Source organism: Lipophrys pholis (assembly GCF_963383615.2).
Source record: "Lipophrys pholis genome assembly, chromosome: 7".
Classification (NCBI taxonomy): Eukaryota; Metazoa; Chordata; class Actinopteri; order Blenniiformes; family Blenniidae; genus Lipophrys; species Lipophrys pholis.
In genome coordinates, this window is record NC_137638.1 from 1105300 (window position 1) to 1122634 (window position 17335).

Here is a 17335-nt window from a genome sequence, read left to right on the forward strand (position 1 = left end):
TATATTCAAGAAACACACATTTATACATGCATCACTCCTTATTTATGTTTTATCACGTTACTTCAAGGGAAACGAACCTGAAGGTGCGACAGGCGCTGAACGTAACCGGAGATCTGGGCGACGACGTTGAAAAGCTGGCGGACTTTAATGGTGAGTCTGAGGTCTGAGGTCTGAGGTCTGAGGTCCGAGGTCTGAGGTCCAACTTCCTCCTGGTTCCTGGAGCTTCATGTTCTTCTGACGCCGGAACCGAGTTAGCATCGCTTGCATAATAGCCGTTAGCTCATATCGATGCTAACTAGCCTGTCAGGTAGCTACACTACTGTGAAACACTGAGCAGGGAGCGTCTCCATGGCAACAGACGCTGATCTCCTTCGATCTCCTCCATGGGGTGCCTCTTCTCATCCACTATGTACGGGAGGTTTTTTAAAAGTTTTATGGGATTTATTTGGAAGCGTTAACGTTCTTAAATCGAATGGCGTGGTCCTTGATGACGACAAATCATCCCTGAACACATAAATACATACATGCAGACGAACACGGAACCTCCTCGCCGGACTCTGGCTGGCGAAGGGAAACACTCGCAGAGCCGTTTTCAAAAAGTTGCATCTTCAGTGACTCCAGTGTAAAGCGCCTCTGGACTGACACTGTGCCGTGTGTGTTCGCCGTGGAGGTGAGGTGCGCTGCGAACCGCCCAACAACCGGCTGGACCGCTTCACCGGAACGCTGGGCTGCGGCGGGCAGAAGTATTCGCTGGACAACGAGAAGATCCTGCTGCGGGGCTGTACCCTGAGGAACACCGAGTGGTGCTTCGGTCTGGTGCTGTTCGCAGGTCGGCCACGCCCTTCATCCTCTTCATCCTCATCATCCTCATGGACCAGTGTCTCAGTGAGACCCGCTGACCCGGGTTAACCTGGCCTCCTCTTGTCCTCCAGGACCCGAGACCAAGCTGATGCAGAACTGTGGGAAAAGCACGTTCAAGAGGACGAGTATCGACCGTCTGATGAACGTCCTCGTCCTCTGTGTGAGTCGTCCACATTCAAATCAGAACGAATCAATGAGTGAATGAATGAATGAATGAATGAAGGAATTTTGGTTTATTTTGGTTACAGTTTCAGTGCAAAAGCAGAATTGTGTGCATTCAGTTTACGGTTCTTAAAAGTTCCCGCATGTTCTTTTGTTTTCTTTTCCAAACGGTCTCGGCTGAGTTCAGTTACTCTGAACGCCGGTGATACGAGAGGAAAAACTAAAGTAAACAGAGCAGAAGTCATTTTTCATCGTAACCATGAATGATTTTAACTTTCAATGTTGTTTTTTGAAACACAACAGAGATTTACACAATTTTAAGTGGTCACCGAGTCCATCCCATAATATGAGTCCCAGAAAGGAAACACGTCTGTATCTACAGTAACTTTGGTACTCGCTCTACCTCTTTCAAATACACACAGTCCTCCTGAAATTATAATTATTTTCTCTTAATTAAAAAAAAAAAAAAAAAAGAATACCTGTGGGAGGACTTTTATTTTTTACTCTAAATAGTATTTCCAATGTTTATAAGTACACAATATCTACGAATTTTAAGGTTCTGCTAATTATCTGCTTCTTTTGTTTTGAAGGGAAGGATTATCTCTGATCGGCCGTACGATGGTGGATGTTTGTGTTTACGATGTAAAAATGACCCGTAAACAAATCCCAGCCGATAGCAGAGCCGATGAAGCTGGGGTCAAATTACAGCAAACAAGAAGATCAATGACAGTGATTTCAGATTAAAAGCCTGTGTTAAAATACTGTATCCGAAAAATAGTTTCCATCTCCTGACTGTGAGGCTGGTGTCAAATTACACCACTCAAAAAAAGCAATGAAACTAGTTTTAAATCACAACTTTCTGCAAAATAAAAGCGAATGAGGCTGGTGTCTCGTCACAACACACAGAAATGTCAGTGAAGCTGATGTCAAATTACAGTGCCTGAAGACGCTGTTGTTTTGACCTCAAGATCCCCTTTGACCTTCGTGACTCTGACACGGGGCTTTGACCTCTTCAGATTTTCGGTTTCCTGGCCTTCATGTGCACCATCCTGGCCATCGGGAACTTCTTCTGGGAGCTGAACCAGGGGTCGGAGTTCACCGTCTTCCTGCCGAGGCTCAACGGCAACCAGGCCGGCTTCTCTGCCTTCCTCACGTTCTGGTCCTACGTCATCATCCTCAACACGGTGGTGCCCATCTCGCTCTATGTCAGGTAACCTGTCAGACATGTGGCGCTTTGTGGAACATTTCAGATATCAGAGCCAAATGTTCTTCTTTTGTTTTGCTAACAACAGGAAATGAACGGTGTCTTATACAAAGAACTAGAAAACAGATTGGCCCGTTTCATTTCAGTCTTAGTCTGACATAGACTTGTCAGATTAAAGATTGTGAGCGATATTTTCTGTGGAAAGTCACGGTGAAGGTTGAATTGGGAAAGTTCTGACTTAATGAAGAAAGTTAGTGACTTATTTTAAACCTTCATAGTGCGACCGTCCAGCAGATATCAGAAAGCCTGTAGAACTTCAGTAAATACGTTAGATTCATTCCAAAATGGGGTGAAGTTGCTTAAAAAGCTTCAGCTTCAAACCTTCCAAAGAGTCCCAGAGCTTTCAGCTGCAATCCTTCCTTCCTGTTTCCGTCCCTGTCGACATTATCCAGCAAACTGAGCTTAGTCCCCTCAGGTTATGTAATCCCACTTTATACCACAAGGTGGTGTAGTGAGTCAATCAAGACTCTCGGTGGTCAGTACATTCAAATCATCGAGGACCGTAACCAAAACTCCGTCTCGTGGCAGCGTGGAGATCATTCGGCTGGGCAACAGTTTTTACATCGACTGGGACCGGAAGATGTACTACAGTCGTAACGACACCCCCGCCGAGGCCCGAACCACCACCCTGAACGAGGAGCTGGGCCAGATCAAGTACGTCTTCAGCGACAAAACCGGAACGCTCACCCAGAATATCATGACCTTCAACAAGTGCTCCATCAACGGCAAATCCTACGGTAAGAGTCCGCCGGTACGCAGTCTGGGAACTTTCAGCCAGTATCGGAATACCTGGTCCACCTCGTGTACAAAGTATGAACCCAGTTTACACCTAGAGCTACACTCGGTAGAGCGCAGATTTTCGCCAACGCCATGGAACTGAGTTAGCATCACTAGCATGACTTTGCTCATACTAATGCTAACCAGCTTGTCAGGTAGCTACGTCACTGTGAAACACTGAGCGGGGAGCGTCTCCATGGCAACAGAGGCTGATCTCCTTTGATTTACTCCATGAGGTGCCTCTCTCATCCACTTCCTCTGGGACATTTTTTGCAGTTTTTTAGGATTTATTCAGAAACAATTAGCCGTTAACGTCCCAAAATCTAATGGATCGGTCCTTGATGATGACAAATCATCACTGAAGATTTCATGCATTTCGAGTCAATAGTTTTTGCGAAAAGTTGGTCAACTACATAATCAAAAAATAAATAAATACACGCAGACAAAAAAATAACCTTCTCAGCCAACTTCATTGGCGAAGGTAATTACAATCAATGTAATGCAGCTAAAGCTGCTAAAGCTGCTAAACTCACTGTTAGAATTAGGGATGCATCGATACCGATACCAGTATCAATACCGATACCCAGTATTGCTCTCGGGTTAGGTACTGCACAGACACAGAGTACTCGTACTCCGTGAGTATTGCAGTATGTCTATCGTTTGCATATGGAGTATGAATTGGGCCTAATGGCCTTTAATAAGTACTCGTTTCAGTACTCGGTATCAGCAAGTAGCTAAAGGTTAGTACTGGTACTTTAATAAAAAGGTGTTGTTGTGTCCTAAGTTAGAATACGCACAGTTTTCTCATTCGAAGGGTTTTTAAACTGTTATTTTAAAGTAAATGATGTTTTTGTGTATGAGAGTCTGATCATCTCTTCGTAGGAGACGTCTACGACTACACGGGACAAAGACTGGACATTACAGAGGTGAGTGATAGAAGTTCAGCTGGGCTGTCAGTCACACAGAAACAAATACTTCCCCTCCTGCCCTCAGTACTCACCACGAGCTGACAGCTTAACTGCTGTGGTAAGATGCTAATGTAGCTAACGTCTATGAGGCTGGTGTCAAATTACAACATCTGATAAATCTGAGAAACAAAAGTACAGCACGCAAAGAAAGAAAATATCCATGAGGCTGGAGTGAAATTACAACTTTGGTATATCTCAATGACACTAGTGTCAACTCAGAAAATATGTTGAAGCTCATGAGGCTGGTGTGAAATTACACCCACTGTCTGTGTCAGTGAGGCGTGTGTCAATGTGGACCATATATTAAACTAAATGAGGCTGATGTCAAATTACAACAGATTTGGACTGAAATAGAGTTTGTTTTGAGTTGAACTTGATCTGCCACCGTGTCCTCGGTCCTTGACACTTCCTGTCCCTCGCCCCCAACCCCCCACCCCCACCCCCCCACACACACACACACACACACACTCCAGCACACGGAGACGGTGGACTTCTCCTACAACCCACTGGCCGACCCACGCTTCCTGTTCCACGACCACGCCCTGGTGGAGGCGGTGAAGCAGGAGAACCCGGAGGTCCACTCTTTCTTCAGGCTGCTGGCGCTCTGCCACACCGTCATGGCCGAGGAGAAGAGAGAAGGTGAGGAGACGCAGACGTGACGGAAGAATCTCTTCACCTGAGAGGGGAGCCGTGCATTTTAGCAGATTACTTCAAAGTCCCGTACAATAGCAATTTTTCGACAATTTTCACAACTAGAGCTACACTCGGTAGAGCGCAGACCTTCACCAACACCACATTTGTTTGCGGAACCGAGTTAGCATCACTAGCATGTTAGCCGTTAGCTCTATCGATGCTAACTAGCCTGTCAGGTAGCTCCATCACTGTGAAACACTGAGCAGGGAGCGTCACCATGGCAACAGATGCTGATCTCCTTTGATCTCCTCCATGAGGTGCCTCTCATCCACTTTGTATGGGACAGTTTTTCTAAGAGTTGTTAGGCAAATTGTGTACTTCCTGTTGGATTTAGGTCAGGGGTGTCAGAGCGTGATCTTTAGGTCTTGATGACACGAACAAGTGAGTTTTGGTTTGATCTCCCTACGACAATCCTACTGGCCGTGGTGTTTGGTTTTCCAATGTATTTGAACGAGAGGAGGCAGGCGGCAGGATTCAGCACTGTGAGCTTTGACGGCAAATGAAATCCAAACTTCTCGAGTAACAACAGAGTTTTATAGATAGAGAAAGATAAATAGATAGATAGAGACCAATGGAACAATTGATCTCCTCCACGAGGTGCCTCTCTCATCCACTTTGTATGGAACATTTTGTCACAGTTTTGGGGGATTTATTCAGAAATGTTTAGCCGCGAACGTCCCAAAATCGAATGAGTTGGTCCTTGGCTGATGACAAATCATCCCTGAAGATTTCATACAATTTGAGTGAGTAGTATTTGCGAAAAGTTGCTAAAATACATACATACAAACCAATAAATAAATAAATACACAGATGAAAACATAACCTTCTCTGCTAAGTTTTGTTAGTTGCTCAACTTTCATTGGTTGCCCAACCGTCCATGGCGAAGGAAATCAGCGTCAGAGGTTCAACAACATCATATTCGAAATGTTTTCCCCCAAATCAGCCCAGGATGAGAGTTTCAGTGTAAAAGTCCCTCTGGTGGCTCTACTGAGAACAGGCTGTTTGTGACTCCAGGTCCTTTCAAGGGAGAAAAACTTCCCAGTGTTATAGATTAAGTGGTTTCCCTGTTAACTGGTGAGCATTTAGCGTCCCTTGTTGCTGCTGATAACAGACGTTAATAAAACCTGACAGAAATCCGTAGTCGTTCCTGACAAACGCCGTTTAAAAACATTTACAGTGAAGTTTCGTTACGTTTTGTGAGTCTTATTTTAATCTCTGCTGTTACCAGCAGCAACGATGGACGCTAAAGGAATTCTGTCACCATTCATCAGGGAAACCAGTTAATCCGAAACACCGGTACAATGCACTAATGTTTACGGTGGATTTATCTCTATAACTCGTATAAACGCCGTCGTTCCACCAGTTTGAAGTAGAATCTGAGCCAGAAGGAGAAAAGATATTGAGTCTGAATATTTTACTTAGTTTGGTCGAACGTTATGTTACCGTTACTAGCAAGTAGCTAAAGCTAGCTCCTGCTAACTGTGACGTTTTTTCATATGATACTGATTTTATCAGAATATCAGTGAGGCAGAGCTCCAGTGCCAGAGGAAGGGGTTAATTCCCTTCGTGATGTCTTGAAGGGAAAATCTCAGATTCTCCTGTTTGAGCACACGTTCACTAAAAAGTGGAGCAGGTGACGGAGGTGACAGACGTTCTTCACTTCAGGGCCCTCGTACCGGCTGCAGGGAACACCTTCCTGTTCGAGAACCATTAGAAAGTCAATTTGGCAGAATGCGGGAGCTTTAAAGAGTCATAGACCGATATATTCTGCTGTTGGTGAGCATCCATTCATCCCGACTAAGTTAAAAGAAGGTATAAGTCACCAAGTCTTTATCTTCTTCTGTCGACTCGCCAAAGTAAAACTGTTCACCTTTCCTGACCGAGGAGCCGCTTTGTCTTTCAGGTGAGCTCTTCTACCAGGCCCAGTCTCCAGACGAGGGCGCTCTCGTCACGGCCGCCAGGAACTTCGGGTTTGTTTTTCGCTCCCGCACGCCGGACAGCATTTCCATCGTGGAAATGGGAAAGCAGCGCAGCTACGAGCTCCTAGCCATCCTCGACTTCAACAACGTCCGCAAGAGGATGTCGGTCATCGGTACGCTGACTTGCTTTCATGAACTGCTATTCTTTACTCATCCTAAGTTCTGGACTATTGAGCTCACCTGAATATAAGCCGCACCCACCAAATAAAACAAATATATGAAATGTTACGTGCCGCCATGGAGGGCAGCAGGTTGGAGTTACGTGATGCACCTGAACGCATCACCCATGTATTGGTGGCATGAAGCTCGTTAATCTGTAAAGATCCATAAATTAGCCGCATCATTTTTGCAGCCGCAGTTCAAAGCTTGTGAAAAAAATAGTCCAGAAATTATGGTATAATAAAAGTGGTCATATCCTCCAGATATCATCTCCTCCTCCTGTTCTCCTCCTCCTCCTGTTCTCCTCCTCCTCCTCCTCCTGTTCTCCTCCTCCTCCTTCTGTTCCTCCTGTTTACCTCCTCCTCCTGTTCACCTCCTCCTCCTCCTCCTCCTGTTCTCCTCCTCCTGTTCTCCTCCTCCTCCTGTTCACCTCCTCCTCCTCCTCCTGTTCTCCTCCTCCTGTTCTCCTCCTCCTCCTGTTCACCTCCTCCTCCTCCTGTTCTCCTCCTCCTCCTCCTCCTCCTCCTCCTGTTCTCCTCCTCCTCCTCCTCCTCCTGTTCACCTCCTCCTCCTCCTCCTCCTGTTCTCCTCCTCCTCCTCCTCCTCCTGTTCACCTCCTCCTCCTGTTCTCCTCCTGTTCTCCTCCTCCTCCTCCTCCTCCTGTTCACCTCCTCCTCCTGTTCTCCTCCTCCTCCTCCTGTTCACCTCCTCCTCCTGTTCACCTCCTCCTCCTCCTGTTCTCCTCCTCCTCCTCCTCGTTCTCCTCCTGTTCACCTCCTCCTCCTGTTCACCTCCTCCTCCTGTTCTCCTCCTCCTCCTGTTTACCTCCTCCTCCTCCTCCTCCTGTTCTCCTCCTCCTCCTGTTCTCCTCCTCCTGTTCTCCTCCTCCTCCTCCTCCTCCTCCTGTTCTCCTCCTCCTCCTCCTTCTCCTCCTCCTCCTGTTCTCCTTCTCCTCCTGGTCTGGTCGGTCCAGAAACCTTCAGTATTCTAAGTTTCTAGCTCCTCCTTGATTTTCCTCATTTGAATATTGGATCATAGGAGCTACATTCAGAATCTGCTGTGTCTGTGTGAGCTGGACTGGCTCCGCCCACACATGCCCATCTTGGGAAGAGGAGGAAGTACTTCCTCTCGTGGTGCCATGTGCCAGAGCAGAGCTGCCTAATTGTGGGAGGAGTCAAAGGGAGGGCCTACCTTGATTGGGATTGGCTAAACCCCCGATGACACTATATAGGGTTTGATTTCTGATTGGCTGCTTGGAGCAACACACTTTTTAAAACCTGAAACAAGCCAGGGACAGAGAGGACAGACTGTCTTCACTTCTGGGACGTCAGTCCAGGAATGGGGACGGGTAGTACTGCTGGAGAACCTTCAGGAAGTGGAGTTTTATTAATATGAGCCTTCAATGTTAATGTGTGTTTCCAGTGCGGAGTCCAGAGGGGAAACTGTGTCTTTACTGTAAAGGAGCCGACACCATCGTCTACGAGAGGCTGCATCAGTCCAGCAGCAAGATGATGGACGTCACCACGGAGCACCTCAACGTTGGTCACAGTTCTGTCCTTCTGTCTGCATTTATCTCGTCCGAATCTCTTCCCGTTTTGCCTTTTTGTTCCTCTTGGTTCACCTCTGCGAGCCGCGGTTCTCATGCTCTGGCGACGCAGGATGTTGGTGACTCCAGGAGGTGTTTTCTGTTCGGTCCTGAACCGTAGAGCTCGTCTGCATTAAGTCTGCCTGTGACGATGTGCAGGAATTTGCTGGGGAGGGCCTGCGAACTCTGGCCCTGGCCTACAAGAATCTAGACGAGGAGTACTTCAGCCAGTGGAGAGAGCGCCACCATGAGGCCAGCACGGCCCTGGACGACCGGGAGAACAGACTGGACCGGCTGTACGAGGAGATCGAGAAGGACCTGCTGGTACGAGGAACGTCACTGGGTTTTAGTTTGGGTGAAACGTACAGACTGACGGTGTGTGTGTGTGTGTGTGTGTGTGTGTGTGTGTGTGTGTGTGTCCAGCTGCTGGGAGCCACAGCCATAGAAGACAAGTTACAGGACGGAGTTCCCCAGACGATCGAGCAGCTGTCCAAAGCCGACATCAAGATGTGGGTGTTGACTGGTGATAAACAAGGTTTGTAAACAGAAGAAAACTCACCTGGATCAGGTCCTGGTTCACCTGGATCAGGTCCTGGTTCACCTGGAGGTGCAGCAGTGAAACGCCTTTGATTGGCTGTGAGCTTTGTGGTCAAGTTAAAAAGTTTGGTTTGGAGGTGGAACTGATTGTAGCGTCTCTAATGAATGTTTAGAGCGGATTGTTCTCTGCTGTGTGTGTGTGTGTGTGTGTGTGTGTGTGTGTGTGTGTGTGTGTGTGTGTGTGTGTGTGTTTCAGTACAAAATTAACTAGAGCTACACTCGGTAGAGCGCAGACCTTCACCAACACCACATTTGCTTGCTGAACCATGTTAGCATCACTAGCATGTTAGCCGTTAGCTCATGTCGATGCTAACTAGCCTGTCAGGTAGCTCCATCACTGTGAAGCACTGAGCAGGGAGCGTCACCATGGCAACAGATGCTGATCTCCTTTGATCTCCTCCATGAGGTGCCTCTCATCCACTTTGTATGGGACAGTTTTTCTAAGAGTTGTCAGGCAAATTGTGTACTTCCTGTTGGATTTAGGTCAGGGGTGTCGGAGCGTGATCTTTAGGTCTTGATGAGACGAACAAGTGAGTTTTGGTTTGATCTCCCTACGACAATCCTACTGGCCGTGGTGTTTGGTTTTCCAATGTATTTGAACGAGAGGAGGCAGGCGGCAGGATTCAGCACTGTGAGCTTTGACGGCAAATGAAATCCAAACTTCTCGAGTAACAACAGAGTTTTATAGATAGAGAAAGATAAATAGATAGATAGAGACCAATGGAACAACCAGTTTAGTATGTTTGTGTTAAAATACAGAGAAAGTAAAGTCTCACCCCTGCGAGCTTTGAGTTGAATAATACTACTGGCGTTAAGCTTTGTCATTGTGCTGCCAACTGTTCGGTCTTTTTTCGATGTGCTGGTTGCAGAAACGGCGGAGAACATCGGGTACTCGTGTAACTTGCTGCGCGAGGAGATGGCGGAGGTGTTCGTGGTGTCGGGGAACTCTCTGGAGGAGGTGCGCCAGGAGCTGAGGTCGGTTCACAAACCGCTCCATTCCTTCATGCGCTGCTGAATGTCGAGTGTTTGAGTGTTTGTGTTCTCTGGCCGAGCAGAGACGCACGGACCGCCATGAAGCCGGACGCCGCCGCCGTCGACTCGCTCATGCCAGAGAGCATTCTGGGTAAAAGCGTGAAGGTGATGACAGACGAGGCGGTGGATGGAGAGTACGGCCTGGTGATCAACGGACACAGTCTGGTACGTCTGACTCGCTCAAACCTCAGGTTCTCCTGGGAAACGGGTTCAAGAGAAAACCCCAAACTTTGGGTCCGTTTCCACGACAACGGAGCTCGGAGACACTGAAAGCACAACTTCATGGAAACCTATTTCATGGTAGAACTTTTTGAAAATGCTCGGCATCCGTCACCTTGGAAACAGGCGAAATCGAGACTTCCCAAAGACACTCTGGCTTTGTCGCCATGGAAACGGGGGGAAACGACACTTTCCAGATACACTCAGGTTCTGTTTCTGTGGAAACGGGCAAAAACCACAGTTTCTGTAAATGCTCAGGTTCCGTTACCGTGGAAACGGGCAGAAACGTTGCCTTCGAGTGAAAACGACAATTTGCTCTCGTTGCCATGGTTACAGCGTTTCACTTTCTGAGTAGTTTTATTACAAAAACAAACAACAGCGCCAACTTGTGGCCCAACAAGCCAGAATGTGTAAACGTGAACGTTTCTGAAACAACCAAACTGTGGGGATGAAGGACGTGGGTGTGTGAAGGTCAGTTAGGAGGTCCGCCCCTCGCCGGCCTGCAGCAGGTAGCGCCGCCGCCCGGCTCAGTGACGTCCTGCTCTTCCTGCAGGCGTACGCCCTGGAGCGCGGCGTGGAGCGGGACTTCCTGCGCACGGCGTGCATGTGCAAGGCGGTGATCTGCTGCCGGGTGACGCCGCTGCAGAAGGCTCAGGTGGTGGAGCTGGTGAAGAAGTACAAGCGTGCGGTGACGCTGGCCATCGGGGACGGAGCCAACGACGTGAGCATGATCAAAGGTGAGGTCCAGACCCAGCCCAGTACTCCTCCAAACAGTTACTAGTTACTAGTTACTAGTTACTGCAGCGGAAAAGGCCTCGGTTACATGACGACAAGTGGAAAAGCAAACCCTTCAGGCAGAAACACTGCAAATGATGTATTGTGCATGTTGGGCCACAGGGTGGCGCTGTTGGTTGCTTTAGTAATGAAACATCGTCGTCATGTAATCGAGCCCCGAGTGGCCAAAAAATAATCTGTAACTGAAACCATCAAACATGTCCTCTTCTTCTTCCTCCTCCTCTTCTTCCTCCTCCTCTTCTTCCTCCTCCTCTCCCCCCCCCCCCCCCCCCCCCCCCCCCCCAGCGGCTCACATCGGGGTGGGGATCTCGGGTCAGGAGGGGATGCAGGCCGTGTTGTCCAGCGACTTCTCCTTCGCCCAGTTCCGTTTCCTGCAGCGCCTCCTGCTGGTCCACGGCCGCTGGTCGTACCTGCGCATGTGCAAGTTTCTGCGCTACTTCTTCTACAAGAACTTCACCTTCACCTTCGTCCACTTCTGGTTCGCCTTCTTCTGCGGCTTCTCGGCACAGGTGAGGCAGAGCAGCGATGGATCGATCGGGCTGATTGATCTCACGGTTTAATCAAAGGTTCAGAATAGAGATTGTTGATCTCACAGCGTTTCTCTCCAACCAAAAGAGTTTTTTTCAACATTTCACACCCAATGAAATAGTTTTGAGCCACAAAACCTGTAGATTATCTGAAATAAAGAAAAAAAACTTTGTATCCAAACTAAATAAGGTTTGTTATTTAGCTGCTTACAGCTGCTGTACGTTTAATTAAAGCAATTTTCATATTTTTTTCATATTTTTTTCATATTTTTTTCCTTATATTTATTTTTCTTTCCTTTAAATTATTTCGCATTTTTCCATTTTCTTTTATCTCCTTTTTCTATTTTTCCTTTTCAGTTTCCTCAAATCTATTTTGGACTTATCCCTTTAACTCTATTTAGCTGGTTTTAGCCTCGATTTGACCTTTATTTTTCCCACATCACATATTGTGAAAGCTTCGCGGAGGGAAAACCAATGTCACTTTTGTCCACTGAATGTTGTTGTGGTCCTCCAGGAAAACCCCACATCCAACACCTCCGTTTAGTTTCTGCATGAGATCATGAGAATAAGTGTTTCCTGTTTGTTTCAGACGGTTTATGACGAGTGGTTCATCACACTGTACAACCTGGTGTACACGGCGCTGCCTGTACTGGGGATGAGTCTGTTTGACCAGGTGAGGAATATATATATATGTATATATATCTGTGTGTGTGTGTGTGTGTGTGTGTGTGTGTGTGTGTGTGTGTGTGTGTGTGTGTGTGTGTGTGTGTGTGTGTGTTTATCTATATATCTATATATATATATGTGTATATGTGTATGTATGTATATAGTAAATGAGTGTGTGCCATGTCTCCCCCTGCTGGCCAGGATGTGAACGACGTGTGGAGCTTCCAGCACCCCCAGCTCTACGCGCCCGGCCAGCTCAACCTGTACTTCAGTAAGAAGGCCTTCTTCAAGTGCGCGCTGCACAGCTGCTACAGCTCGCTGGTGCTCTTCTTCGTGCCGTACGCCGCCTTGCACGACTCGGCCAGGCACGACGGGAAGGACACCGCCGACTACCAGTCCTTCGCCCTGCTCACGCAGACGTGCCTGCTGTTCGCCGTCACCATCCAGGTGCCTGAAGCGTCTCGTCCACAACGTCTTTGAACAGGATTTAGTTTGACGCTAGAAGAACCGACTTTGTCATTTGGACCTTTCTGTTGATCTGATGGACGTCACGGACTCCATGTTGGAAACACTAGCTCAATGTGTGTGTGTGTGTGTGTGTGTGTGTGTGTGTGTGTGTGTGTGTGTGTGTGTGTGTGTGTGTGCGCGAGCAGCTGGGGTTCGAGATGGCGTTCTGGACGGCGGTGAACACGTTCTTCGTTGTGGGCAGTCTGGCCATGTACTTCGCCGTCACCTTCACCATGTACAGCGACGGGCTGTTCCTCACGCTGCCCTCCGCTTTCCCCTTCGTAGGTCAGTCCGCTCGCCACACACACACACACACACACACACACACACACACACACACACACACACACACACACACACACACACACACACACACACACACACACACACACACACCGGACCGAGCGACGGAGCTCCAGTGTTTCCTAAGAGTTCCACCTTGAGAGCTGTTTTAAAAAAGTTTCCCTCTCAGTGACTCTGAGCACCGTCGTCATGGAAACAGACACACAACTCTCAACCAAGGTTTAGTCTGTTCACTTGAAATCATCACCGAGTAAACCGGCGACAGTAAAGATCCCTCGTGTGTGTGTGTGTGTGTGTGTGTGTGTGTGTGTGTGTGTGTGTGTGTGTGTGTGTGTGTGTGTGTGTGTGTGTGTGTGTGTGTGTGTGTGTGTGTCTCTCCAGGAACAGGCCGAAACTGTCTGAACCAGCCCAGCGTGTGGCTGACGATCCTCCTCACCTCCATCCTGTGTCTCCTTCCTGTGGTGACCCACCGCTTCCTGTCCATGCAGCTCTGCCCCACCATCAACGACAAGGTAGGGTGGAGCTGCTTCCACTGCAGGGTTCCTCTGCAGGGTTCCACTGCAGGGTTCTTCTGCAGGGTTCCACTGCAGGGTTCCTCTGCAGGGTTCCTCTGCAGGGTTCCACTTCAGAGCTCTTCTGCAGGGTTCCACTGCAGGGTTCCTCTGCAGGGTTCCACTTCAGAGCTCTTCTGCAGGGTTCCACTGCAGAGCTCTTCTGCAGGGTTCCACTGCAGGGTTCTTCTGCAGGGTTCCACTGCAGGGTTCCTCTGCAGGGTTCCACTGCAGAGCTCTTCTGCAGGGTTCCACTGCAGGGTTCCTCTGCAGGGTTCCTCTGCAGGGTTCCACTTCAGAGCTCTTCTGCAGGGTTCCACTGCAGGGTTCCTCTGCAGGGTTCCACTGCAGAGCTCTTCTGCAGGGTTCCTCTGCAGGGTTCCACTGCAGGGTTCTTCTGCAGAGCTCTTCTGCAGGGTTCCACTGCAGGGTTCTTCTGCAGGGTTCCACTGCAGGGTTCTTCTGCAGAGCTCTTCTGCAGGGTTCCACTGCAGGGTTCCACTGCAGGGTTCTTCTGCAGAGCTCTTCTGCAGGGTTCCACTGCAGGGTTCCACTGCAGGGTTCTTCTGCACGTCAATTTAGCAAACAGCTGCTGCACAGCTGCTCGTTCAGGCTTCACACTTTCCAAGGAACCGTCTGGATGTTTGTTGGTTTTCAGGTTCTTAAAAAGGGTTCTATCTAGCTTCTATTCTAGGTCTCGTTCCGGCTCGTGAACAATCAAGAGTCTCGTTAACGATCAAAAGTATTGATTAATGTCTTTTCTTACTGCAAATATTAAATACAGTATAAAATATTTTCTTTTAGTCTAAAATTCCAGTCATTTATTTTAATTTCAGTGATTTTGAAAGTTGAAAAATACTTAATTAAATAAAGGTAAAATGTATTTTTTATTAGATTTGTAAAAAATAATTAACTAAAAAATGACTTTCCCAACACTGCAGGTGATGCTGAAGGTGCGACAGGCCAAGGCCACGCCCCCTCCTCCCACTCGACGAGCCCGCATGCGTCGCACCAGCTCCCGCCGCTCGGGCTACGCCTTCTCGCACGCGCAGGGCTACGGCGACCTGGTGACGTCGGGCCGCTTCCTGCGGCGCCCGGCCGTGTCGCGGTCGTCGGGCCTCGCCCACGCCGGCCGCGCCACCACCGGGTTCAGCCCGATGGGCCGGTCGGCCGGGTACAGCCCGACGGGGCGCCCGCAGAACGCCAAGGTCCCGGACGTACAGGTGACCTCGCTGCAGATGTACAGGACGGTCACCGACCCCGCCCTCTGATCAACGCCTGCACACGTGCTAACATGCTAGCACGCTAGCATTCGTCACCAGGAGGAAGACGCTCGGGCTTTTCCTCAAATCCTTCCAATCTGATTGGACGAGGCGTGGTAGAGACTTCTTTTCTCCGAGCGAGATCGTGGTGAACTTCGGCACGGCGAGTGTCCAAGGGAAACATTCAGGCGCCGGAAACACATTCCAGTTTGGAAAAGTGTCGCCATGTTTACAGACTCGCGGGTCTGAGGAGTCCAGACCCGCAGCAGCGGGAACAACCAGACCCTCAGCTGAAGCTTTGGCTTTCCTGCTCCTTCTGCAGCTCCGGATCAACAACCATCTCCGTCACACGCTGGGATCCAAACAAGAACACAACTTTAGATTCTGTCCACGATATTTAAAGTTCCCATTTTATGAAAAGTAGTTTTTTCTCCTGGTTCAGTAGTATTCTGTGTCTGTCACCTCCCTCACCTGCTCCACTTTGTGGTGGATGTGGACTCAAACAGGAGATTCCTTTGATGACATCACAAGGGGGAATAGCCCCTCCCTCTGGTAGTGAAACTCACTCCAGGGTTGCCAGATCTGACTGGCCGTTCCAGCACAAACACAACGTGAAACCTCCCACCTCAATGAGAACCAGCCCAGATCTCAACCTCTGGACAAACTCATGTTCAAAAGCAGAAAACCAGAACAAAGGAGGAACAAGAAGTTTAGTTTGGCGGGAGCCCGCCCAACCTGGCAACACTGATCTTCTCAAGACAGACTTTTACACTGAAATTCAGGACCAAGGCTGATTTGGGGGAAAAAATCACTTTGAAAACAAATGACTGATTGTTGAAAAACTATATAATATGGGACCTTTAAATACTGGATACATTTATCATAGCATATCAAAGAAACCAAACTGCAGTTGAAACTCGTTGGTGCCCCCTTGTGTTGAAACGACAACATGTTCTGCTGCCTCAGTTTCTCAGTTTCGTGTCTGTTCTTTGGATTTCTGGATCTCAGGCTGCAGGTTTAGACGTCAGTCAGATTCTGTTGGGTTGGGGTTTTGTTCATCGCTCCACGCTTCTGCAGTTTGAGGAGTTTCTTGATTCTTTTCCCAAATGAATCAGGTAAAATAGCTAAAAGTGCTGAAACTGAGAAAGCATCTGCAAAAAGCTCAAATGGCTCAAAGTGAATAAAGAAAGAAACGGCTAAAACAGCAGAAACAACTTAAAAGGTGTAAATTGCTAAAAGTGGTGATTCAGATCAAAACATCTTGTTTAAGAAGCAGAATCCTACAGAAACGTGTTTTTTGTGTTTTTTTGTTAGATTATCTTTCGTTCTGCTCGTTACAGCGGCAGGAAGGACCAGAGCGTTCCAAGTTCTGCTTTAAGTTCAATCATTTATACCTCAAACTTTGACGTGTCGCCGCAGGTTTTGCTCCGTTCGTTCGTCGTCATGTATTTATTTCAGCTGCGAGCTTTTAGACAATCAGCCTGTTTGGCCTCGTTAATCCTATAAATACGTTTTCTGTGTACTTTTACATTAATACACGCAGCAAAGGTTTTCATACTTTTCCGATTATTTTCAACCACTGACAAATTAAGGACTCGTTTCCACGACAACGTCTCTGATGAAACACGTAGTTTTTATGTTTTCAATTCAGGAAAGTTTCACGTTTCCAGGGCAACCTTCTGAAAATGATGTCCGTTTCCATGGAAACAGCAGAAACACTGAAAAGTATGTAGAAAACATGTTGGTCCACTAGTTGGTGCTCTTGCTTGTTTTTGCAATGAAACCACACACACACGCATCCAACAGAGAACAATACTCTAAACGTGGGAGTATTTAAGTATTTATTAGTTTAATGTCAGAATTTTGATTTTCAATCTGAATTCTGAAAAAAAAGATTTTAGAGTCAATATTCTGATTTCACAATGAAAATTCTGAGATTAAAGTTAGAATTCAGATTTTATAGTCAAATTCTGAGGAAAAAACTGAGTTTTGAGATAAAAGGTAGAATTCAAAGGAAAAGTCAGCGTTTGTATTTTAAAATCTGAGTTCTGGTTTTAAAGTCAGAATTTTGAGAGAAAAACTGAAAACTGAGAGAAAGAGTCAGATAAAGTTCTTAGAGTGGAAAAAAATCTGACTTCTCATTTTCATTTTATTTGGAGTCAAACTTTTGATTTTTCTAAAAAATAATTCAGATTTTAAAGTGAAATAAACACATTCTGATTCCATTCCGTGTAAACCGGCTCTTAAAGTTCTGAGTTCAGGTTAGAACTCTTCCGCATGTTAAAGTGAAAATTCTAAAAAGAAAAAAAAACATCAGAATATCAGAATTTTGAATAAAAAACTTTCAGACTTTTTTAAAAATAATAATTTTTGAGAAAGTTTTTTAGTTTCTAGTAAATGGAGGAAACGAGACCTGTGGAGACGGTTC

At 47.4% G+C, this 17335-nt stretch overlaps 1 protein-coding gene across 1 annotated transcript in view; it reads left to right on the forward strand.

Annotated features, from left to right (window-relative positions):
* Positions 1 to 16455, forward strand: part of LOC308112176 (putative phospholipid-transporting ATPase IM) — a 43649-nt gene extending 27194 nt beyond the window's left edge. The window contains exons 9-28 of the mRNA XM_080467468.1: positions 68 to 150; positions 671 to 829; positions 933 to 1021; positions 2040 to 2233; positions 2816 to 3024; positions 3947 to 3990; positions 4506 to 4671; positions 6629 to 6817; positions 8286 to 8401; positions 8608 to 8772; positions 8872 to 8983; positions 9915 to 10020; positions 10101 to 10242; positions 10850 to 11033; positions 11377 to 11600; positions 12208 to 12291; positions 12486 to 12731; positions 12938 to 13076; positions 13476 to 13606; positions 14587 to 16455. Of these exons, the coding sequence (XP_080323594.1) occupies positions 68 to 150; positions 671 to 829; positions 933 to 1021; positions 2040 to 2233; positions 2816 to 3024; positions 3947 to 3990; positions 4506 to 4671; positions 6629 to 6817; positions 8286 to 8401; positions 8608 to 8772; positions 8872 to 8983; positions 9915 to 10020; positions 10101 to 10242; positions 10850 to 11033; positions 11377 to 11600; positions 12208 to 12291; positions 12486 to 12731; positions 12938 to 13076; positions 13476 to 13606; positions 14587 to 14916 (3112 nt within the window). The 3' untranslated portion in view covers positions 14917 to 16455. The remainder of the gene's footprint in view (positions 1 to 67; positions 151 to 670; positions 830 to 932; positions 1022 to 2039; positions 2234 to 2815; positions 3025 to 3946; positions 3991 to 4505; positions 4672 to 6628; positions 6818 to 8285; positions 8402 to 8607; positions 8773 to 8871; positions 8984 to 9914; positions 10021 to 10100; positions 10243 to 10849; positions 11034 to 11376; positions 11601 to 12207; positions 12292 to 12485; positions 12732 to 12937; positions 13077 to 13475; positions 13607 to 14586) is intronic.
* Positions 16456 to 17335: the final 880 nt, after the last annotated feature.